The sequence below is a fragment of the Phoxinus phoxinus genome, assembly GCF_949152265.1.
Source record: "Phoxinus phoxinus genome assembly, chromosome: 20".
Lineage (NCBI taxonomy): Eukaryota > Metazoa > Chordata > Actinopteri > Cypriniformes > Leuciscidae > Phoxinus > Phoxinus phoxinus.
The window spans coordinates 14,784,040-14,809,393 of NC_136895.1; the positions used below are offsets into that span (position 1 = coordinate 14,784,040).

The 25,354-nt window shown below is 39.0% G+C and overlaps 2 protein-coding genes across 4 annotated transcripts in view; one reads left to right on the top strand and one right to left on the bottom strand.

Moving 5' to 3' along the window:
- The window catches only part of cpamd8 (C3 and PZP like alpha-2-macroglobulin domain containing 8), a 34,767-nt gene extending 14,220 nt beyond the window's left edge, over positions 1-20,547 (bottom strand). Inside the window, exons 1-29 of one of the 3 annotated variants that reach the window (XM_079592194.1) lie at positions 20,022-20,301; positions 17,511-17,662; positions 17,147-17,169; positions 16,908-17,073; positions 16,356-16,408; positions 15,931-15,948; positions 15,241-15,295; positions 14,954-15,067; positions 14,686-14,770; positions 14,494-14,602; positions 13,818-14,045; positions 13,541-13,711; positions 12,702-12,830; positions 12,416-12,611; positions 11,620-11,795; positions 11,333-11,482; positions 11,098-11,256; positions 10,876-11,018; positions 10,710-10,772; positions 9,540-9,768; positions 8,814-8,967; positions 7,735-7,874; positions 6,829-6,880; positions 6,411-6,709; positions 4,901-5,126; positions 4,616-4,792; positions 4,397-4,478; positions 1,390-1,546; positions 945-1,019 (exon numbers count right to left, since the gene is read on the bottom strand). In XM_079592194.1, coding sequence (XP_079448320.1) covers positions 945-1,019; positions 1,390-1,546; positions 4,397-4,478; positions 4,616-4,792; positions 4,901-5,126; positions 6,411-6,709; positions 6,829-6,880; positions 7,735-7,874; positions 8,814-8,967; positions 9,540-9,768; positions 10,710-10,772; positions 10,876-11,018; positions 11,098-11,256; positions 11,333-11,482; positions 11,620-11,795; positions 12,416-12,611; positions 12,702-12,830; positions 13,541-13,711; positions 13,818-14,045; positions 14,494-14,602; positions 14,686-14,770; positions 14,954-15,067; positions 15,241-15,295; positions 15,931-15,948; positions 16,356-16,408; positions 16,908-17,073; positions 17,147-17,169; positions 17,511-17,662; positions 20,022-20,110 — 3,870 coding nt within the window. In that variant the 5' untranslated portion in view covers positions 20,111-20,301. Of the gene's footprint in view, positions 1-944; positions 1,020-1,389; positions 1,547-4,396; positions 4,479-4,615; positions 4,793-4,900; positions 5,127-6,410; positions 6,710-6,828; positions 6,881-7,734; positions 7,875-8,813; positions 8,968-9,539; positions 9,772-10,709; positions 10,773-10,875; positions 11,019-11,097; positions 11,257-11,332; positions 11,483-11,619; positions 11,796-12,415; positions 12,612-12,701; positions 12,831-13,540; positions 13,712-13,817; positions 14,046-14,493; positions 14,603-14,685; positions 14,771-14,953; positions 15,068-15,240; positions 15,325-15,930; positions 15,949-16,355; positions 16,409-16,907; positions 17,074-17,146; positions 17,170-17,510; positions 17,663-20,021 lie in introns of all 3 variants that reach the window. The other 2 variants (XM_079592193.1, XM_079592195.1) reach the window with 2 other exon arrangements.
- A 943-nt stretch (positions 20,548-21,490) lies between these two features.
- On the top strand, positions 21,491-25,225 carry rex1bd (required for excision 1-B domain containing). The gene is made up of 5 exons (XM_079592796.1): positions 21,491-21,657; positions 22,688-22,770; positions 22,894-23,098; positions 23,600-23,688; positions 24,681-25,225. The coding sequence occupies exons 1-5, from the start codon at positions 21,655-21,657 to the stop codon at positions 24,751-24,753; spliced, it is 453 nt and encodes a 150-aa protein (XP_079448922.1). The 5' UTR covers positions 21,491-21,654; the 3' UTR covers positions 24,754-25,225.
- The last annotated feature ends 129 nt before the right edge of the window (positions 25,226-25,354 follow it).

Below are 25,354 nucleotides of genomic sequence, written 5' to 3' on the forward strand. Positions count from 1 at the left end.
CTTGTGCTAAATTTCTAAATACCTTCAGTACAAATCCATTTAAATCCTTCAACTTTGTCTTCCAAAGAAATGTACAACCTCGCTAATGATCTTTCATCTGCTTAGCATCAGCAGACTGAATTTTATCTGTGCCATGTGTCGTTTTTCTCATGGAACCTGGACGCTAGCCCTGAGCAGGCATGCTCGCTAATCTGACTGGTATTCTTTTCATCAAGTCGATTTGAGAGTGAGAGATGTGGATCTTTGAAGTTAATCATTTTGCCTGTACTTCGAAGGCTACAATGCCACACATTACCAAAGCGAAATGTCAGGGGGCAGGTGGGAAAGACTTGGCTCTAATCTTCAGCGGGAAGTTATGAGGTGTTGTTTTGTTAATGAAAACTCAGATTGTACAAATGACTGAACATACTCTAATTTGGGCTGTCAAACAATTAAAATATTTAAATCATGATTAACATCATCATGCAGGTCAAATTGGTTCCAATTAATTGCATGCAAATATGTTACCTTTGACAGCCCTTCAATTTTAGTTCTTTTTTGTTAACAAGTTGCATTTTTAAAGACAATGAACGTAAATGTATGCATTAGCTGAGCAATGTAAAGAAATTGCAACATGGTCATGGTGCATTTAATGGAATTGTCAAATATCTTAAGTTTGAAGAAAGGAAAGTAAGCAGGGTGAAATTTTCAAAAGAATTCCATTGTCTCTGCATGTTCTTATCATAAATCTTTAGATTTAGACAGCAAGCTTCCATATTAGATTACTTATCACAAGGCTGAAAGAAATACTGTTGATTCTCAGCCAGCACATCAATCATCTTACGAAGCAGGAATGCCCTCTTAACACGGATCCCAGAAATGTGTGTGAAAAGGTTGTCGAAGAGACCTCACTGAGAGGTAGTTTAATGGGTAACAGGGTAAACAAGATGTGGGAGATCTCTCACCTCGGTTGTAATCCCAGTTTCCATAAGAGCTGCCACCACATACGCAGTCAAGGCGATCTTTCCATGAATCCCACCCTTAAAAGGAATTGGACAGAGCAACTTTCACCAGAGTGATGATAAATAACACCTCTATCCAAGCTTCCTCAGTTTGACGAGAACTTGTAAACCTAAGGGCTACTGGCTTAATTATACAATGTTCAGAGACAACTAAACTGTTTTTTATATAGTTCTTCTAGAAATAATCTGTATCAAATGTAAACATATCTTGGTCAAAGCTATCCTTTTTGTATAAGGTCTTTTGGATAAACTTTTACGAATTCAGTGGGCCAGAGCACCAGTGCATAGAAATCCATATGGACCTTTCCTAGTTCACCCATGTCACTGAAATCTCAAAGGTAGTCTACATTTCTCAGAATTTAACAATAAGAAGTCTCCATTTATGTACCTGCAGGTCTTTGTTGAGTATCCGGCCCATTGCTGGGAACGATCCTTCGTTCTTTTGATGAGTGATCAGCCAGGATTTGGCTGAACGTAATTCTTCAGGATCAATGAAGATGAAGCCACGTGACTGAGCAAACGATTTCAGAACGAATGCAGTCAACCTGGAGGACCAAGAGGTAACAGATATCAACACTGATCTCTTATACAAGTTCATTCTAGGCAACTTGTAAAGTCTCATAAGGTATGACAATTGACATTAACCAAAAATTGTCCACTGTCTTTGTCCATAACTACTTACTTTCTTGGCCTGTCAAATTTACTCAAACACTTGCATGTAAGTCAAGCTACACAGTTAATACATAGAGTGTGGATGTGAACAAAGTAGATTTTCTTGGAGAATGCCAAATCAAGTGTTTCTGCATGCAGGAATACATACATACATACATGAACTGAAAGCTACTGAAAACATCACAGCAATGATGAACTTTGACAAGTGTAAGAAACAGCTAATGGAAATGCTGAGTGATTTTGCCTTGTTAATGCTTTCAGCTCTGTGAGTCAAATGAACCAAAGCTCTACAAACATGTAAACCATGTTCTGATTTGTTTTAACTCAACATTGCATGTCATGACAGCATTTCTGAAAGCAGCCAGATGATGATACAAGTGACTTCACTTAAAATAAAGGTCAATAAATAAACAATCGAGTTTTTCCAAAGGCATGAGCTGTAGGGATGTCAAGACAAACACCCAAACAACACTACAGAGTCCTTGCAGGCCTGGCCTTGAATGTTATGTTCCCCAAGAGAGGTCGTAAGACTGGAGCATTGAGCCTTCAGGAATTTTTATAATGTTAAGTAATACTTTGTCAGAGTCTTTAACTGCCTGACCCAAGGGAAAGTTTCTAGAAAGTGTTCAGATGATTTAAAGAGCAGAAAAGTGAAGGGGACACCCCTGATTCTTCTAGTTAGGCTTGCACAAGACATTCACAATCAGAAGTTTGCAAGGTGCCTTTCTCACAATGTGATCCTTGTAAGAAGTCACCTTACCTAATACTTTGGAATGCTCGGAAACCACTGCCAGGACTCTCAAGGCAAACAGGGCTCTTAAAATGATCCCGAAACATCTGTGTTGAACCACTTCAAGCATTCAATAACAAACTCGAGGTGTAGAGCTACTAACCTTAAGCATATCATTTTTGAATGTGGTTTTAAGGCAGCCCAAAATTTCAACAACATAATTTGACCTTCATAGTATTAAACTGGGTTTTATTTATATCCATGTCCACAGAAATTGTTGTTGACCTCATCAGTCTGGATCTCTTTTCACTTTTCCGTGTAGCCAGTATATTCCACATTTCTCCATAAGTGGTCCATGGGAGAAAGTCGTTCAGGTTCTAGAGCAGGGGTATGCAAGTTCGGTCCTAGAGAGCCGCTGTCCTGCAGAGTTTTGCTCCAACACTGAAAAAAACATCACCTGGCTATAGCCTTAGTTATCCTGAAGACATTGATTAGCTTGTTTAGGTGTGTTTGATTAGGGTTGGAATTAAATTCTGCAGGACAGCGGCTCTCTAGGACCGAACTTGCCTACCCCTGTTCTAGAGCAACCTTACATGAGTTTGTGGGATTTCTGGGGGTTACTGGGGGATGTAGAGTAGATTACTGCCGCATGTGGCTCACATTGGATCCAGACATGCTGATGCCAGCAAGTGATGCCAGAGGATGGGTTGCCAGGTCTGGTCCAAGGTCTAAACATCTTTCCTCCACTTTCGAAGACATCCACACACATTACGAAACTCTGCTAAAGCTGAACAGCCATTTATAAATAAAAAATTCTACTGTGTTCCAGAATGTTAGCTGCACTTTCCACTGAAGTAGATTAGGTTTGAAGGCCTTGGCATTACTAGGGCACCAAGGCGCTGATGGGGACATTAAATACTTGCTGCACCATTATGGCCAATCTTTTCATTAGGAACCACAATTTCCTGTCCTATCATTCAGCCCAAGCTGGGACATATTAGCCCAGCTCTGGAACTGCTGTTCACCTGGCAATAAATTATCTGTGCTAATAGCTGAAACTGGACCAGAAACAAAAGCGGGGTTGTTTCGGACTTGTAAACAGTCTCAGACAAATGTAAAATCTTAGAGAGGGTTTGACATTCCCATTGGATCATGTCCCAACAGCTTTAAAATGTAATCCCCCATCAAATCAACTACTTAATGCAGAACTCTCAGTGGTGTCAGTGTTTCTCAATTCATTCAATGCATAATTTAATTTGCCAAAAACAGCTAAAACTGCTGTGGTTACAAGGAGTATGGTGGGTAATTTACAATATAAACATTAGTTGATATTAGTTGACTAGTAGTCATGCAAGTTTACACAAGAAAAAGGGGTACAGGTATCAGGCATGTGTTCTACTTTTAGTGACTTTTCATTTTTCTCAGTAACTTTTCATTTTATTTCCTGTGTGTCCGACGGTGTAGCAGGCAATATAGTGGGGGTAGGGGGTTTTGACCTCACAGAGGGCATAGTTAATTATGGCTGTTATAGACCACGGGAAGAAATCCCCCAAAACAACCAATAAATCTGTACTCCAGTGACTGGAGTCTGGGAGCTTATTAGTAGTTTGTTAATAAGGCTCCAGGGTACCGTCAGCTCAAAATTTTACAATCGATGGCTCTATTAAAAGTCAGACAACCATTCTTAAATGAATCACTTAAATTTTTGTGGTAAACAAATATATATATCATGAGGACAATGCATTTATTTGTGTTTTTAGGGAACACAAATATACTTTCAATCTGAGGTTTAGCTTGCCATAAATCAAAGTAGCATGGTGTCAATATATGAAAAACTAATTAAACATGGAATGTTTGTGAAGTTCACCTTTCTCTTACTGGAGACGAGGGGTTAAATAAAGGACATACTAGAACCAATGGTTTACGCTATTGTAATTAAAACCAACTTCTTAGCAGACATGGCATGTACAGACTTCACACAGTAGAAGCTTACCACATGCTTCCGGAGGAATCTCTTTCCCCAAAGGCACTGTAGGAACCATCCTGCCTCTTGTATGTCAGTTGCCTCTGATAACCTGCCAGGTACATTGGAAGACCCAAGGCATTGTTTGCACTGCGTTTGCACAGATCTTCAATCACTTTTAAATAATTCTTCAGAAGATTAATAATCAAAAAGACGCATTTAAGAATGAAGGCATGTTCTGCCTTGTACCTTGCAGTAGGTAGTCGGTGGCCTCTGCCTCCACCTCTGGGCTAAGCTGATGGGTTTTCTGAAGGTACTTGAGCACAAAGACATTGGGAGCGAAGTGGATCATGTTCTGCTCCCCACAACCAAAGGGAAGTCGGAGGAGCTTGTCAAGGTTATTGAGGGTGGGCCCCATGACATCACCTAGGACACAAAAGATTGTCACTACAGTAATTATACATGCCACCTAACAAACTGTAATGTGAAGTTTTTGTGTTCTGTTGGTTGGATACACTAAGAATTCATCCTCACCAATCATGGCGGCGGTGGCTCTCTCTGAGCCTGGCACCACGTTGTGTGGGACTCCTAGAGTGAAGGCCTCATTGTGGTTCTCGTCTGCATCTTCTTTGCGCCAGATCCTAAACTCACCTACAGAACCCCAGCCAGTGGAGAAGCCAATATGACGCACATGAGCAGAGAGTGGTCCGGCCCACTGCATGATCAGGGTCTCACTGGAGGGCTCTAGGCCATGGCCAACCTATTACAAGAAAGATTATGTAACCAGACTATAGTTATTAGCTGATCACCAAGCTAGGCCAAGCGGTTCTGGTATTTATTCGATAGTTTCAAAAGGATTTTGGGCACCAGCTAGCTAAAGATCGAATCCAAACTGAGAAGCACTGTGCAGGTGTTTTGTGTTTGCTTGTAAATCTTGTGAAAATAAAAGCCTCTTTCCGAATGTTTTATTTTTCTGAAACACCCTTACAAAACAATGAACTGATCTGCACATGACGTGGAGATTTGAATGCGTTCATTCAGAGGAAACTAAGCAAACTATGACTACACTTTAATTCGATAATAACATGGAAACCAATTAAGTTCTACTCAAAAAGCAGTTTGATGAACACTGCATTTAACAGGCACAGGGAGCACATAAAAAAAAACATTTGCCAAGCCTTGGCAATAGCTACCCACATCACCTTAAGCCTACATAGACCCAGTTTGGAATCTCTCATAAATAAGTCATATTCCATTTTAGATGGTCTAATATTTAATAACAAACTCTTTTCAATACCAAGGTAGTCTATTGAAAAGAGTTTGTCATTAAATATTAGACCATCTAAAATGGAATATGACTTCTGCTACAATGAAAATAGCTCACAATTTCAAAACAAATATAGCCAATGCTATGTGCAAGTAATGTACAAGTGAAGCAGAGTGACTTCAGTGTCGGATCTGAATCTTTTTGTGCCAGTAAGAGCTAGGCAGTGGTCATAAATCACAGCGTCTTTGCAGTGACATTAGCAAGTAGACTATGACCTCATTAGTATGCAGTGCTAGGGAACTCAAAACAAATAGAAACACTACTAACACAACTACATGTTTTAATTCTCCATGACAGTAGCGGAGGCAGTTCTGAAAATGGTGTAACTTTTTAGTAAAAAGCTAGAATTGTAGCCCCTCCATCCAATTTTCACTTCCATCTCAAACAATTACCAAATGAACAAGCCTAACAAAACATACAAAATGGATTTATGATAATCATAACTGTTACTGAACTATGTTCCAATAAAGTCAACTGGAAGTGTGTAATGGTCCAAAACGTTTTCGTACCAAAGTGAAACTTGTTAAGCACCACTATCGCCATGATCTGAACATAATTGCTCAATTTGATGGAAGCAACCCCTTGTGGTCATAAAATCAGGTTATTTGTAAATCTGCTTATAACCTCCTATAATTTGGCCTAAAGTGACATTCTGAACTACCCTCTATATGGTAGACATCAAATCAAAAACTGCAACTCCTATTGCTTTCAACTTACCTGAACCCCCCCTCCTCTCCAGCTGATCCAAAAGCTTCGGAATTCATCCCAGGATAGGATTGCTGGCGTTGGGGCGCTGACTACAGGCTCTCCCATCTTACCCTGTGAGATCCAGGAGCGTGAGTTTTGCCTTCCACCCAGCACAATCTCCACCATTTCCGTACTGTCATGTGCGCTTGGTGAGAGGGCAATGTGGGCGTCATTATGGCTTTTGATGGCCACTTGAACGTGTGCAACTTTGGCTGGCTTCTTCACGTATTGATACTCGTATTTGTTGGGTGTGGAGATGTGGATTCGTTCTGCGAAATGTGAGGGTAAAAATATTGCAGAATAAATTTCCCATTTTTGAAGCAAGCAACTAATACTATCAGTGTGAACAAATCAAAGAATTAACAAAGAACAGGAAACACTTGTTTACCATTTGGACAGAAAAATACACTGTATGTGTATTCTCTAGGCAAACCTTCAGGCTACGGAAAAACAAGAAGAGAGGGATATTTACGCAATACAAAAAAAAACACTCTGGCTCCAAGCTCGTCCAATCTATCAGTACATTCAAAAAGTACCAGAAGAGGTATATAACACTCACTAAAACACCTGTTTGCAACACAACATATAGCGACAATAAAGCCGCGTTTCCACCGCGGGAACTTTCCCCAGGAACTAGGAACTTTGGGGTGGTACTCGGTGTGTTTACACCGCAGGAACCAGGGTCTAAATGAAGTTCCGGGTAAATATTTCCCCCTCAGAAAGTCCCTGCTGGCGAGGTAGTACTTTTTCAAAGTTCAGGAACTTTCGGGGGTGGGACTTGTGTGCTGAACATGCTGATTGGTTGTGTTCACGCCGCATTTTGACTGGATGACTCCACGCAGAATTCTATTTTAACCGGCATTTTTATAAATCTATTGCGGTTCGTGGCTTCATGCGCGAGAGTTGTGCGTCTGCAAATATGGAATTTAATTATTTTTTTTAAACACAGCTGGACCGACGACGAGGTTACGTATTTGTGTAACAGGAAATTTTCTGCGCGTTCGTCCCAGCCATCTCACATTCATGTCCGCAATACATCACAAACACAACTGCAGCACAATTTTAATCTCCTCCATACTTATTATAAATGTGGCGCTCAAAACTGATTACTGTGCGTCGCAGACTGGGAGGAGCAGACGCGCGCAGTTTATAATCATCCCGGTACTTTAGACCGCGGTGTAAACGCAGAAAGCAACCGGTCTGGGGCAAAAAAAGTTCCTGGGAAAAAAGTTCCTGGGACAAATTGTTCCGGGTAATTTCGGTGGAAACGCGGCTTAAGATTCGGGGTCCCCACCTCTACCAGTACGCTCCTGCGAACATAGTCCATGCCTGCGGGGCTTCTCCTGTCCTCCTGTTCCTCACCCACTTTGCCTGCTTTACTGGACTGCAGCCCATCAGAGCAACAACTTGGCTCACTGTAGGCCACGGCACGAGCTGCCATGGAAACAAATATGGGAAATGACAGAACAACTCAATGACAAAAATGCTTTATTTGCATTGTGCATAAGAGGGGAAAAGTTGCTGTTTGGCAAAGTATACATGCACGAATATATATACAAGTGCACACATGTGAGACTTCTGGCAGCACACTTTCTTCCCTTTTTTTAACAAACCCGTAATGTCTTCCGAGACCCTGATGGCCTGGGGATAATAGGATACACACATGGCTTTGCAGCAGAATGGCTGCTTGCCAGCAAAGCCCCTTTGTATGTGTGTAGTGAGAAGGAAGGACTTGGAGACAGGGGGACTAGGACAGAGCCATTGGCTAGCACTGACCTACAAATTCATTGACACACCATAGAGATGGATGGAAAAGACCCCCACCACTATGCCCTTATGTACTTTTCCTCATCTGATAGCCCAAAAAGAACATAGCTATTCTCCAGCACGGGTCATTACATCAATGACAAAGGTTTTATTTGGAAACTGTGCTTTTTGCTAAGACTGAAATGGCACTACATTAAAAAAAATTGCAAGCTCAAACAAGCCAAAGAGTGTGACAGAATGTGACAACGATTGATTAATATTCCCAAGAATGTTTGCAATGTCTTGTAATAATAACCTTCTGTAAACTAAAGTAAGAATAAATACACAATTCTTGTCAAACACGTACCAAGCCCAAGATTTATATACTACCAGTAAAAAGTGACCAAATTTGATTCTCATGGCCCGAAATGTCTTTTGGTCTAAGGGCTTCAAACCCACATGATATGAAGGCAGAAACATGTCCAGCATGCAGGTTCAATTTAATACGTTTTAAAAAATTATCCCAAGATGCACCTCACATAGTTGTTCTGATTTAGTTTGCTGTTTCTGTAAAGTAGTTGATTTACCCACCTGTAGGGGCATTGTTGAAGTATTTAATGGACTAACCTGTGATGTTGGCGGATATCAGTTCAGAAAAGAGCAGAACTATAAAAGTGGGCGTGGCCTCCCCAGGCGCCACACACTTTTTCCGGGTAAGATGGTGTTTCCCTGGGTGACCCACAAACTTGATCCCTTTGGGCACTGACACTGTCACATGGACCTACGGAGAATGAGCGTACAAATAAGTCATGGAGTTTCTCCGTATTGCACAAACACATGCTGCCCGCATTTTCAAAAATACGCCATGAACTCCCAAGGGCTTCTGAAGGATTCTAGGGAATTTTTGAGGTGCATTGCACATTTTCCATGCTGCCTAACTCATGGCCTCCCATCGTTCCTCAAGGATTCAACTCTAAACCCCTCAGCGCCAAAAACTGCTGCAAATCTTTTCTCTGCACATACCTCAAGTCAAAAATAAGCTGATACTAAATAATATTTGAATCCACATGATATGAAGGCAGAAACCATGGTAGTGTATCAAAGTCATGTAAGTGTCTTGTAAATGGTGGTTGTCTGTGCAAAACTTGTTGCCATGATGCCAAAGTGTTGCTATTCAGTTGCTAAGATGCTCTGAGTTGTTGTTGTTCTATGGTTGCTAGAGTGTGTTGGGTGGTTCCTTATTGGCCCCAATTCTCTATGAAACTTTTATCTTTTTCTGTTATCTGATTGTGACAAATATTGATCAGTTTTAACAAGATCTGTGTAAAAACACATGCGCGCGCGCACACACACCTCAGCACATGTAGGAAGGTAGTTATACACTGTTAGTGGGACTTTGGTTTGTTCACCACGGACAACGCTGTACGGCAGGGTGAAGTCGATGAAGAAGGGCTTAAATGTGCGCAGTTCAGCAGTCTGAGCCAGACCCAGACCCTTCTCCGCAGACAGACCAATAGCCCTCGTCACCCATGTGGTGATGGAATCGGGGACGTCCAAACGTAACTCAGCCTCCCCAGTAACACTGCTGTAAATAAAAGTTACAATTAGTAAAAGTATGTATGCGTGTATATGAGCATCCTGTGGGTCTCATGTATCGCACCAATTGGCTTCCCAAAGAGAAGGATGCTGAGGTGAGCGTGACCTATCATAGAAACTGCCTACATTCAGACCATCCTTGGTTGGCCGCCCTCTCTTTTTTAACGCGTTAATCTGAAAATATTACATTTATAAAAAAGTTCATAAAGAGATCGTAAAACTAATCCATGCGAATCGATCGTTGATAACATTGATCAACGAACATAAACAGAAGCTCAATCATACTAGCTTGAAGTGCAAGAACTCAAACGTGCTGCGTAACACGAGAATGAACCTCATTGGTTCTCGCACGTCAAGCAAACATGATTGAGCTTCATTTTACCACAAGTTATGTGTGAGTTGATGAATGTTTATGTGAATAAAAGCCTAAATTAAATCTGTTCATCATATAAAGCGATCGTGTCTCTTCAGAAAATTTGGACTAAACCGCTTGATTCATATGGATTCGTTTTATGATCTTTTTAAAGCGTCAACGTGGTAGTTGAGTAGTAACGTGGAGGGACAGAAAGCTCTCATATTTCCTTTTAAATATCTTCATTTGTGTTTCGTAGATGAACGAAAGTCTTGCGGGTTTGAAACGACATGAAACGTGAGAGGAAATGGAAACCATAATGTTTTTTAATCTGTTCTTTTATGAATAGAAAGCTTAAAATACCAGCATTTATTTGAAATAGAAGTCATTTGGAACATTATAAAGGTCTTTACTGTCACTTTTGAACAATTTAAAGAATCCTTGCTGAACAAAATAATGAATCTCTTTAAAAACATCTTATTAACCCCACAATTTGTAGCTGTATTGTACTCAGTATGTTTCTGCATGCATCTAACATCTAAAAATGCAAGTTAACCAAAGTAATATTTCACTACCTGACGTTAAAGCAATGCCATATCCATGTTTCTGGGAAGAATGTACGTCTGCGGTTCTCTGCCCTGAAAAACACACACTGACATAAGAAACAATTCTCTTACTGAACTTAGAGACAATGGAATGTGAGATTAACCTTATAATTTCAGACACTGTGAGCATGTGTACCGTGTCCCAGATCGGGAGTGCATAGCTGCCACCAGGGTGGAGGTGTGCGGTTGGAAAGCAGGCACGGCCTCGTCTGTATACATCCCTCCACTCTGCCTGTGATTGAGACTTACCATATCTGTCATCACCACCAGCCCCGTCTCCTACAACACAATTACATGGACATAAGCATTTGATATCTAAACTAGAGGTTTATATTTTCTAAAACAGTGATGTCCTCACCGTAAAAGCAAAACGGGCATCTTTAGTGATGTCCCAGTGCCATGGAAACACAGAGGAGCGTCGTCTTCGCGACGACAAGCCTGGCCACCAAAAATGTCCCTCATCTTTGGGTATCCCAAAGGCATCAGATACATCAAAGTCAGCCAGTTCCTTGAACACCTGCAAACCGATAAACCCAGTTACGACAACTTCCAAGCTATTGGTGGTATATATGAAGCTTCAGATGAGGACCGACCTTCTCAGGTGTGAGCTGGAAGCCTGGTTTGAGAAGGTACATGCTTTTGTCCACAGAAGCTACACAAACACATGAGCCACTCTCTGCTCTGACCTTCAGAGTGACCGGACTGCCCGGCATCGACTCATTTGTGGACAAAGACAAAGAGACCTAAAGACAAGGATGTCATATGAGTTAGGAACGATATGAGGGTGGGTAAATAATGACAGAACTTTTTTTTTTTTTGGTGAACTGTCCCTTTAATAAATTATACGCCAGAATAACAATTAGTGAGCGACTCAACCCACCTCATTTTCGAAGCGGGGCTGCACAGGAAGTTGCAGACTGTCACTCACACCCTCTCCATTTTCCCGAACATAGTAGACCAGTAGGCGACTGAGAGGGGCCATGGCAGGAGTCACATTGAAATGCAGAACCGACACGCAGCTGTCTGTTTCCGCCTGAGAAGAGGACACACCAGAGTCTGGGCAGACAGAGGACATAAAGATGGACGGAAAAAAATGGGGAGAAAAAAAAAAAGGAAGAATAGTGCCTTTATGAGCTATAAGTAAGCTTCATTAAATTATTAATTCATGTTACAAAACATTTTGTTATGAAAAGATGCAACATAATTCTTAGTACACAAAACAGAAAGTAACAGAAATGGAAATAACAGTCCATTATAAAATGATCAATAATATGTTAAAAATTAAGAAAATAAAAAAAGGTGAAATCATTTCAAACATACTGGGTGAAAATTATATATATACATTTTTAAAAAACTGTGATTGTCACATAAACGTAAAAATCGCATGTGAACAAAATATTTTTGTTTGTCATTTTCAACTTTATGCAAAAAAGTGGAAATATAATTTTATTTTATTTGCATAAAATCGATATTTATATAAATTCATTCATACTATTTTAGCTATGGAATTATCTTTAAAAGAGTGTCCAAAATCAATTACAGAATGTTATCAAATACAGTGCATAACTTTACATGTGATAGAAATGACACTGATTTTATTTTTAAGGACAAAAAGGCCTATTATTAAGTTAATAAATTGAACAAAGGCTTATTGCAGTTATTGCAATAAAACTGACCTGTGTCTTGTGGTGGTTTGGCAGTGGTGTGAATGTTCGTGTCAAAGGTGATGGTAGCTCTCTTTTCACGATGGGCCATACTCTTGGTATGCCTCTGACCAGACTGCACAATATTCCCACGAGAGGCTATCTCATAGTGCAAGGTGAAGTTACAGGGACAGGTGGACTTCAAGGTGATCTCTGCTTCTTTTCCAATCTAGACACATGATTAAAGGTTGTTTAAACTTATAAAATACTTTTGTATATCTTAGCAATCACCACTAATGATATTGGTAATGTCTCTTACCATAAGAGGAGCATGGGGACTTAGAAGCTGGATGTGGCACTTGCTCGGAGAATACCAGCTACTGATGGACAGATAGTTGGGGAGATACTGGTCTCCTGCAGGCCTGCCATCAATTGCAGTGACTTTTGACTGCAATCAAAGAGAGAAGAAATTTAAATGAAGTTAGAAATGTAGGGCACTGTGTGTTTCATTTGGACTCTATTTGGTGCTTCTACCAAACTTTTGGTGGACAGCTATGCAAAATAAAAAATCAATTGTTCTCTTTCAAATAGCCTTCTTATCAACCACGAACCATACTGTGGTGCACAGGCACCAAACTACAGACCCTGATAGATTTACACAGATCCCAGTATGGATCTTTTGTATTTCTCTTTAAGACAGCCTTCTCACTGATCAAACAAACATTTATGGTAAATAAAACCCAGTTTAGACCAAAACATCTAGTGTGAAAGTGACATTAGAGGCATAGTCCCATTGGCACTTGAGCAACCTTCCTGAACAATGGTACTAGTCATGCATCACCCTTTGTAGGGTTTGAACCTACAACTTTTCAGGGTTAGTACTATCATAACCCCATAATCACTAGGTCAGGCGTAGCCAACCCTGCTCCTGTAGGGCTAACAACCTGCAGAGTTTAGCTTTAACCCTAATCCAATACACCTACACCAGCTATTAAAGGAGTTAAAGTACTTGACAATCACAGGCAGGGTTGGTACTAAAGTCTAAACGTAAGTAAGGTACTAAAATAACTCTCCAGGAGCAGGCTTGGCTAGCCCTGTACCAGGTTAAACCACCCCCAGAAGAAGTTTCCGCTACATCTCCACATCCCTCCCACTGACCTCAAGCCAGACGTACTGGGCAGCCGCGGGGATGGAGGGGATCTCGAAAGTTGCTTTGCCATTGCGTGAGACTAATTCGCTGGTGTAGACGTTGTCCTTCAGGGTGAGTTCGGCCTTAACCCGCACTTGCACTCCTTCCGCTGGGCTCCCGTCCGGATAGGTCACCTCAATCTGGGGTCAGTGGTGAAAAACGATCATTCCAAATTAGGATTGATTAGTAAAAAGGGTAAAAGGAAACATTATCTGCTTTCCAAAAGAAGACTGATCCTCCTCTCACCATCCCCTTGTAGGGCAGACCAGGTTTGAACTGCTTGCGAGTATCTTTCGAGTACTTGATGTCAATGAGTTGCTTGTGGACTGGCGTAGAATCGTCAAATATGGTCTGCCGCCCACCGTCCACACTGCTCACTGTCACCCACATGTTCACTGCGCCTCGGAAATGGTCTATAACTTCTAAGGGCATCATGTCCTTTACACAGAGGCTGAAAGTGGCTGAGCCTTTGATCTATGTAAAAGAAAAGAATCTGGTTACAGAGAGTTGCTACTTTTGGTCTTTTGGACTCCGTTTGAAAGACTAGCTTGAACAAGTTGATTAATGCTGGTTAGGTACTGGTCTACACCACCCCTGTCTCAACTGATGCTTTTGATCTCGACTTGCAGTCTTGTCCATGAAGTCCACAAGAGTGGAAGCTATCTCAAGGAGTTGCTATGGAGTACGCCTTGGCGGATAACATATGCAAGCAACAGGGCCCTTTTGCAGAGCTTGCACTGGTTTGGACTTCATAGTGAACAACTCCTTGACAGTCTATATGACCTCCTCTTGCATTTGGAAAAAGTGCAGCTATGCTTGCAAAACTTTGCTGTTGAAGGTGGTCAACCAAATAAGTTTTACTGTTTGAGCAAGTTAAGTATGCTGGTCTTTTCATCAGGGAAATACTTTATTATGTGCTCACCTCCATTGATTTCACCACCGGGTGGCCAACTTCATGTCTGTAGTAGCCTACTCCATTGACTGTCATATTAACTGTTAATTTGCCTGACACTGGCTTTCCAAAGGTGTACCTGGGAGATGGCAGGGTTATTGAGATATCGGAAGCCATTGCAAAATTACTTGTTTAAAATGACAGGCAGATTCTTCCTCTTACCTTGCCTTGACTGTGACCTGTTCACATGAATTGAGGTCTCGAATGTAGGGAGGGGGCTCAATGATGAGCTCAAACTTGGGCATGACTGTTGAAGAAGAAGACCAAAATCAATCATATTCATTCATTTCTATCCATTTTACTCTGACTGAAACTGCAAATTTAGTCAATGCTTTAAAGAATTTGATTGATTTTCCATATTTTAGAGACTATTTACTATTGTGTTACAATTATCTGAATCTGTTCTTGTAAAAGGATCAACACTGCTTACCATACTTTTGCACCTCAAATGACTTGTTGTACGTGTGGCCTTGCATATCCACGAAAACTAACCATTCCCCGAAGACTGGTTGGTCTGATAGTGGAAAGCTCATATTGACAATTCCTAAGAGACAATAGTGACATTAAAATATCAGCACTATAAATATATCATAGCGATCAAAGCTTATTATATATTGTGACACTAAAGTTTTACAGTGTGATGCAATGATTGCAACATGATAACAAAATACAACAGCCTGATAACAGCCATAGGAACAAGACAGTAAGAGTTCTTACCACAACAAACAGACTTCAGATCTTTCCAATGGACTATGCGGGATCCTCTGGGGTCCTGGGTAAACAAAGTGGTAATCTTCAACTCTATGTGGTTAAAATAGTTTTTTTCTTACTTGTGTGCTTGGCTTAAATCTGAAGGCCACTTTACACTCGTAAAAAGGCAGCAAAGAAACAAGCTTAAGAAAACACGTTTCAAATCCAATGATGCTTTTAAACAAACTGACCTTGCCCTGATTCAAAGGGCCAACACTCCAGGAGCCCGTCAATCAAGACAAAACTACACACACCCCGACTGACACATCCTCCAGCGAGAGCCAGAGGCCGACGGTGCCAAACTAACATAAACATAAGCATCGTATACATAGCAAACATTTTTTCTGCTCCCCCTTTGGCCATTTGCACAGCTTTCAGAAGAATTTTCTGGAACTAAGCAACAGTGTTTGCCCCAGAGACGCTTCAAAGACCAAGCAGCATGTGGGAAAAAGATGGAAGCTAAGCACAGAGCAGCGGGGGGAAATGCCCTAGGAAGACTCGCTCCCTTTTATCTCCCTAGTCGCCCACAAGCGTCTGCTCCAGGGTCGAACCCAACACCGGCGACCAGTTGTCAAGCTCTATAGCTGTGCAACATGGACCCTGCTGGGAAAGAAACACTCCAACCACAACAGTGTCCACCCCATGGCCTCCACTCACCACTATGTAAGCGTCAATCTGTAAAACAAAACAAGGAGGTGATTAGAGGGATGAGGACGACACATATAACACATATGTATAACTACAGCTACATTAGCCCCATCAAGATTTCAATCAATCCTGCATCTGAGAGAAGTTATACCAGCGGCCAACCTTTAGCAATTTTCAAAAAGATGCTGTACACACATTACAGCTGGAGCCGCTTTTGGAAAAAAAGCTTGATTTCAAGTTGGCTCTGGTGACTGTGTTTCTGTAATTTGCGTGTTTGTTTGTGTATGAGGGGCATACAGCTAAGCTACCTTTTGCCCTTTTCTGGAAATGCTTGCAGGATAAGCCTTTAGACACTAACAAATGTTGCTAGAGCTAAAAAGGACAATGCTGCTCTACTACAAAGTGTAATTTAGCATGTCATTTCAGGACTTTACCTTTTCACTGGCTGGCCTTAGGTTTGGCGTGACAGCATACACATTTATAAGAACTAGAGGGGAGAGAAACAAACCAACAGAAATTTATTCAAATTCGACTTGCTTCTTTCTCAAAGCTATTCCTGACACTGGCCTAGCTCGGAATAGCATGCTATAAAATATGCACATTTTCAGTATGCACTCAAATTCTGCTGTATACAGCAAACCATACTTCATGAAATACTGTATCCCACAATGCAATGCACTCAATCCTTTCATTTCTAGTGTCATGAATGCATTGGAAGAAATATCAAACAAGTTTTTGAAACATAAGAGTTTTGGCACAATTTGAAATTGTGCAGGTGCCATGTAAAAGCAGTGTTTGGAATGTTTACCACAGCATAATATATGCACGTATTATTTTTTTGTAAAAGTATTAGGAAGTATATAGTGTATAGTATGTAGTACGACAATAATCTGAACATAGCCAGTATCAACTGCATTGAGACATTTAGCATTACAAACACAGTTAGTGTCATAAGTATCCCATTTGTGTTAGGTGAATGTAGAGACCTTTCTGCAGGGGCTTATAAACTGGCTTGTCAGTCTGGATGAAAACAGTTGAGCCTTTGCTGTCCACGGTCACAGTGGTGTGGTTGTGAAAGATGTAGCCACCCTCATTGAGCTGACGGTTTCCCCAAACCTTCAGATGTGCCTGGCCTCTGAGATCTGATGGCACCTGGGAGCATTGTGGTTATTAGGCATAAATGTCACACTAAGCTCAGGAGAATTGGCTGATGTGATTTGCTCACCTTTATTTTGATGGTGGCCTTATCTGAAATGAGAAAGAAATGTAAGTGAAACCACAACATTTCTGAATCAAAACAATACATTTATTGTGATATATAATGGGCTTTATTGAACAAAACCTACATTTTGTTCATTCATGTAGAGTATGTGCCAACCAAGGGAATTCACCTTAGGTAAGATATTGCAAAAGAAGCTCTTGGTACGTTTGTTTGTTTTTTAACGCCATCTCTTTGACTATTTTTATGGTGAAAACTATACTTTAGTTGTTAAAATTGACAAATTTAAGACCCAAGCTCTTGGCACCACAAACGTTACTTTTAGATGCTGAATTGAGCAAGTAAGTAAATTCCCCTTCGTAACTCTCACCTCGTACAGTGCCATGGCTTTGTGCCACGATCTCGCCCTTGACGCTGAGCTGCAGTTGCACTCGTGTGTCTTCTACTGCATTGAAGATGGTCACGCTCACGGCCTCTTCCACACCGGCACGGAACACAGATGGCGCGGCAATCAGGTAACCCCTTTGAATCAAAGGACGGGAGTACAGAGCAACGGCTGTGTGTGTGTTTACATCACAAGACTCCAGGTAGCAATTACGCTAACACTTTGTTTAGTCTAGACGAGCGTACATCTGAATCTCACATCATAGGGCACACAAATCAAACAAACAAGCATCCCGAACCTTACCACTTGGGAAAACAAAACAAATATCATGTTCAAACATAACCTGCCAAGTGTTTTTTTGTGATTCTTTGTTGCCCAAGTTAGATGTTATGAGAATGGCGGAACCTTACGACTGATCTCGAAATAACAAATTTCAGAACAATAGTACGTTTTTAAATTAGGCCGTAAGGTGAATATTCGTCACCAGGGCTGATCATTAGGGCCATGACTACCCAATTTAGTCTACCAAATGTTTACTTATTTGCCAAATTGGCCTTGTGGCTTAAATTACAATAAGGGACTAGGGACGGCAAGGGCCTCCAAACGGAACTTGCAGGACCATTACCTGGCTTGTGTCTCACCCCTTAGAGTGCACTTATTTAATCCCACTGCACTGCAATAACAAAATGTACAAACAATGTACAGTAAACTCAGCGGCTAGCCTTTTCTCGAAGAAAAAAAGTCACAGCTTCACAAATCCAATTTTAGGGGTCAATGTAATAAAAACTAATAGGGCTTTCTCAAACACACACCATGACAAAGGTTAGGGGAGCATTATTACACAATTAAGCGACATTAACCTAATTTATCAGGTGTTTTTCGTCTCTAAGGAATCCAAGTTGTCTAGACTACTGCATATTTGGTTCAAGTGACCTTAAATGATGAGAAACATTTAGAAGGTGACTCTGACCCATTACATGCCCAAATGAACCCGGGTAACTCAGTGTCCTTGAGTTTAATAGCCTGCCTGAGTGTGAGATATCAGGTGATTGGCATTACGGTTCAGCGAGGCCAGAGGCAATTTAAGTCTCAAGGCATGAGAAAATCCCTTCCAAGGCATCTATGCGGAATTGACTGCATTTGATCCTCACCTTCCTATCTTACAATGGTCTCATGTGTGCGGTGGGCATAGACCTATTCAGTGTTTACATGATAGCACTCTCTTGTTGCGAGAAAGAACAGCCACAGGCTGACTCGAGAGAATGTAGCTCTTTGTCAAAGAGGTCAAGCTGGTTATTGACCTCTTTCTCTGGTGTTCGAAATACTTGGCACAACCACGTGTAACAGGTACAGACACTGGCACTGAGCTCTGCCCAACCCTGGTATGAAGGATGAAGAAGTTTGTGGACTTCTGTAGTTTCTGGGTCAATTAACCCAACAACATTCCTGTCAACCAATCATTTGACTTAAGTTTATGGTTAGAATTATGCTTGGGACTTGATAGTTGCCGAGAACTTATATAGTTTACGGGGATTGTTAGAGAAATCTGGTTCCAGGACTAATAAAAATGAACAACTGACTTGGCCAAAATCACAATTATCAACAGCGTTATCCAAATAACCATGTAGATCCAAGAACCATACAATGAAAACGTTTCCTGACAAGAAAAAGATGCTTTGCTCAACCATTGAAGAATCTTTATAGGTATAGACCACAATCTTCTAATATAGCCTTGGGAAAGTGAACTGAAGTTTGTTTTGAAGGTTGTTCCTCAGAAGAATTTGAGTAGGATAAATTGGGTCTAATGTAAAGATCAGTACAACATAGCAGCACTTTAGCTGATAATGGAGTGAACTACTTATTAATTCTACTAATAGTGGAAACGAAGACAATGACATAATCAACTTTAAAGGCCTGCAATGTATGAAACATAACTATGACCTGTTTTGAAAGAACATGTATTGGGAGTTGACAAAAATGTCCCATGGCAACCAGTTTCTATCAAAAGTACTGAGTAATATTAATATACATTGCCTTACTATAGGGTTATGGTAGGGTTTGGTTAAGGGTTAGTTGCATGTAATTATGCATAATTTACTGTTATTACTATGGCAAGTACATATAACATTATGTAACAAGGACACTGTAAAATAAAAAGTTACCCAAAACTCTAGTATCGATAATTACAAGAAATCTTTCTTGAAGAGGATCCCATATTTGTTTACCACGGTGTGTTATAGTAGTAAATGCAGTGACTATGGTATTTTGGTAACAACTATGGTGACCATGAACATTTTTGTAGCCTACCGGATTACATGTAATTTGTTAGTAACGTCCACACACAAACAGCTGTGCAGCTGAGTTTGCACACGCGCGCGACAATCCGAATCATATACTGGCGAGTTATCACCTGACTTAAGTCTTATCAAAACATTCATGCTTGAAATGAAAAAGCGGTTTATATCATCCATCAAATAGCGCTACAAACATACTTACTGTCTTTCTTGTGAATGAACTCCACTCATAACACACATGAACACAGTCCACAGAGTCCAGGAATTGTGGTGCACATGCAACACTCTCATTTTGTCCCTCGTTTGTTTTGCAGTGAGTCCACAATACGTATATTCCACAAATATATAATTACTATTTCGAGTGCAAACTTAAGTATCCACGAGGGAAAAGCACGAGCCTCCGGTGAAGCGCGTGCTGCGTTTTTATCCCAATTCCCAGTGTTGTGTCCGTGCAACTGATTTTTGAACTCCTCTCCACGCGTAAAGACAATCCCTCTTGGCGTGCCTTATTTATCCGCCTTAGTTCCGATTGCTCATATTTCAGCATTAAAACTTATCTCCATCCACCCCACCCCTTGTGTAGCACGGTATTTAGTGCACATCAGATCCATTGAGCTGAGCTCCACAGCCTAATGTAACAGGGCAGGCTGCTTTTGCCCCTTTGAACTCTCCAGGCTTTTGTCTCATTCAGTGGTGTGTCAGAACAAGTCTAACCAACAGAGCCCCTCTGAGCTAGTAGAGACAAGACTGCACTGTCCCTCAACGCGGATTGGAAGCTTTACATGACCGATTGAATGAGACTGAAAAGATCCCAACGTTTTAGTCGTGTAATGTTTAATTTATTTAATGCATCTGATAAATATAATTATGAAAAAAAAATGAAATGTCTATTTATTTACATAAAAAGTCTGTAGTTAAAATGTAAAACTTTAACCTGACGTGAATTCGTTTTGATATGGAAGCACAATAATGGTGGGAAAATATAGGACATTGGGGCCCCCTAGTGGCGCTTTAGCACTAGACATTTAAAATTAGCTTTTGTGTTGATGTACCGTTTTATGTATTTTTTTATGTAGGCCCAATGAATCGATAAAAAACGGTATTCGATTTCCTATTTTAGAACAAAAACATATTTTTAATGGATTTAGCATGGAGAAGAAATATATAGGCATAAAACAAATACATTTAAATATACGTATAGTTATTTTTAAAAAATGTAAAGGGATAGTTCACCCAAAAATGTTAAAATGTGTTATCCGTTCACCCTTAACTTGTTTCAGACCTATATTAATTTCTTTGTTATGTGGAACATAAAATAAGATATTTTGAAGAATGTATGTAACCAAACAGTTGACGGCACCCATCGGCCAGGGAGACATATCAAGTCAATGGGTACCGTCAACTGTTTGGTTACAAACATTCTTCAAAATATCTTCTTTTATGTTACACATAACAAATAAATTCATACAGGTTTGGAGCCTCTTGAGGGTGAGTAAGCCTAAATGATGACAGAATAAGTAGATTGTGCTAAAAGTCACAAACCAAATGGGTTACAACACAATAATGTAAAAAAGAAAAGAAAAATAAGAAAGAAAGAAAATGAAATAGGAGTGTAGATTTAACAAGTCAAAATAAAATAAAATAATATTTTTTTCAGTTTTGTGGCCCAGTACGCAAGCATCGCGGTGACGTCATATGATGACGTTGTCGTCCGCGAACCTAAACAGGAAGTGATGCCACAGCGTGACTAGACGAGACGATACACATGTTGCGCGAGAGAGTAGATTAGATACATCAGCCAAGCAACGAAAACACTCACTCACAGTTTCAGCATCATGGTAAGTTATTGAATATTCAGCCCGTATCATATAATCAGATTCAGGAATAGGAAATGACCAGAAATATATGTACAGTCGTGAAATTGCTAACGCTAGTCTATACAGAAACAAATATGTTCAGAAGTTTAATATATTCTGATAAAGTAACGAATATTACAAGTACATAAATTAATATTAAAGTTTATATCAACAAATGAATACTAGCCTACAACATATATAAATACATTCGAATTATATCACTGAGTATTACCATGTTTTGAAGATTTACTATGGTAATATGGTATACACACACACACACACATACATAATTCTACAGAATTGGTTCAAACTGCTGTCCCACAACCAAAAAACACACATTTAAAAAGCATTTAGGCTAAGTATTCAAGCTTAGATGTTAACAAAGATCCTTCTATTATTTATTGAATCCCACAATAATATTTCAAATTTCAGTAAGCTTAATATGTATAATAAAATCTAAACTAACGAATCCTTAACTTAGAAATCAGTATGATAAACTTTTACAAAGAAAGATTGGATTCAAAATACAACAAATCTCATAAATTGCACTTAAAATATTGTTAAAATTGTAATTGTTATTGATTTGCCTCTGAAAACTTTTTAATAAAATGGCAAAAAAAAAAAAAAAAACATTTACAAGGTAGATGATCAAAACAAAATCTTAATAGGTCAATATAAGCCGCCTTATAATTATTACATTATTTATTATCGTTTCGGCAGTGACAGATTTGAGCAGAGGAAAAATATTCCAAAACTTTCTGAAAAAAAATGAATACAATATGAGAATTAACTGCACAATTACTAAAAATGTGTACCTTTTATATTACACAATTTGCATACATATTTTTCATACAATATTTTTTTTTCAAAATGTTTTCAACTCTGAACCAATTCTGTAGAATGGCCCATATATATGTATACATATCATAAGGGATTCATATTCTTCTTAAAGTCTTTTTGATGTTTGTGAGTTGTGTCTGTTCTAACTTTATGCATCTTTCATTTTTTAAAGGTACCGACAGATTTCAAAAATTTGGTCAGAAGATTTTATGTTCTTCAAGCTGAGCGTGTCGAGGCATACAAGCTATTTGAGGAGTCAGTCTATCTATCTATCTATCTATCTATCTATCTATCTATCTATCTATCTATCTATCTATCTATCTGTCTGTCTGTCTGTCTGTCAGGGGTATTTTGAGGTAATGCAGTTGTTGTTCTCAGGGGTCACGAGGCGTATTTAAGGACGGGGCCCCACTATGACTTCGAGCACTACAAACAGCTGGTACATGAGATAACCAAAGCATTCTGTGGCATTTCCAAAGAAGTTCTGAAGATTAAAGAGCAACTGCACCAAGGCTTCGACCGGCCAGACCTTTCAGAGCACATTGAGAAACTGCAGATTAAAGAGAAAGAAAAGCTAGAGCTGGTGGGCACTTTGCACAAGACTGTATTGTTTTTAAAAATGTTTGGCCAATACTACATATAACCGTGCACTGCTTGATATCCAGTTATCATTCTCAACAATGAATAAATCATTCTAATTTGCTTTTAATTCCATATTTGTGTAACTTTTGGCAGACGGATAAAATAATGAGTGAGCATAGACATTAAACAATATAGCTGGGAATTGATTCATCACTCTGGAAATGGAAAGTTGAGTGCATTGCATCATGGGATACAGCATTTCAGTCAGTGTATTGATCTTTTATGCATAAGACGCCAGTCTAAGATGTGCACTGTCAAGCATATTTACTAAGGATAAAACATTTTAGTCCTGCACAACTTCTGCGTCAGCCAATTAGCATGTACTGAAATGATTCCGCTCCTCTACATTTATTGCATAAAATTAAAATAGTATTGAACCAAATGTATCTGTTCTGTAAGTGGTTACTATTCCTAACGTTTATGTATATGAATGTTTTTTCAGACAGCTAAGTTACAGTTGGCCAAGCAGAATGCCCAAGATCACCCAGAAGATGAGGATTTCCAGGAGAAAGTCCATGAGATCAAACAGGAGTAAGTGCAACGTTTCCTACACACCTGCTAATGTCAAGTAAATCAGGGGGGGAAAACTGGCAACCGGTGTTGGGTGTAGTGCATTACTGAATAATTAATTACTGTAATTTAATTACTTTTAACTTGAAAAATAAAGTAATATACTCAACTTAGTTTTTTTGTCATTTAATTACAGTTATGTCTGATATAACTGCATTAAATACTTTCAATTCTATATAAAACAATTTATAAAAAATGTGTGATTGTATGTTTTATATATTTATATATATAAAAAATCCATATCCCTTTAAATATTTTAGTCAGATAAAATATATATATATATATATATATATATATATATATATATATATATATAGTAATTAATAATTACTTACCGACACTGCTGGAAACGCAACTGTATTTTTTTCTTCATATTTTTAAAAAGCATTTTTCATATTAATTTGTAATTTATTTGTATTTCAATTCATTACTTTTATGTATATAATATAAATAGTGCTGTCAAACTGATTAATCACATCTAACAATCTAAAGTTTGTTTATGTGTATGTATGTGTATATATATATACATACATACATACACACACACACACATATATACATATATACATATTATAAATTTACAAACTTATGTTTCATGCGATTAATCAATTTGGCAGCACTAAATATAATTATTATGTAATAGTTATAATACTTCTATATATAAAATAATTTAAAATAATAATATTATAATATCCATATCTTTCTATATATCTGTTGTTATATATTGAATATCAGCTGACAAAAAGCTAATTAATTAATAAAAAGGTAATAAGATTGATTACTGAAAGTTAATACAATTAATGAAATAAACAAAATGTCACCACTGTATCAATACTATAATGTTTCATCCTGGTTTTGATGTACTTTGTATATCAAGTTAATGATAAAAAAAACTAGTATTGTTGTAAACATCCAAATAAAAAACTCTTTCTGTTTCGCTCCATCTCTGTCAGAACAATAAAGAATACGGCCGCTTTGAGTGAGATTCTGCAAGACTTCAAGTATGACTCGGAGGAGCCGGAGTGAGATGTAGTCAGTCTCAGGAGACAGAGATGGATTCAGATCCTCTATGAACTTTCCCTTCTAATGAAGAGTCATCTAAGGTATCAATCGCTGTCTTGGCCGCTTTAAAGATAGACCGCATTGCTGCTGCAGGCTTTGCGAATCATATATTTATTAAATAGAGTTTGGCATCTTTTATTTTATTTTGTTTGTGTTCGAAATAGCTGGACATTTTGTTTGTTAAACCAACACAAAGTTCATTAAGAGCGTAAAACATTGTTCATGATCATATGCATAATAATAGTGTGGTACAAAATATATGAACATTCCTTAAATATTTTTAAGACATTTATACAGACAAAACTATTTTTTACATAATGATACCATATTTACATGAAAATGCATTACAATTTCCACTTAAATGATCTAAACTTGTAATGTTTACGAATTAAAGGGACAGTGCACTGTAATGAAATTAAAAGTTTGTCATTATTCACTCACTCTCATGTCATTCCTGTCAAACCTGTATGCCTTTATTCTTTATGTGAAGGTGTTCAAGTTTCAAAAAAGGACACTAAAGCACCATAAAGTGGTCCATGTGATGATATTCCAAGTCTTCTGAAGA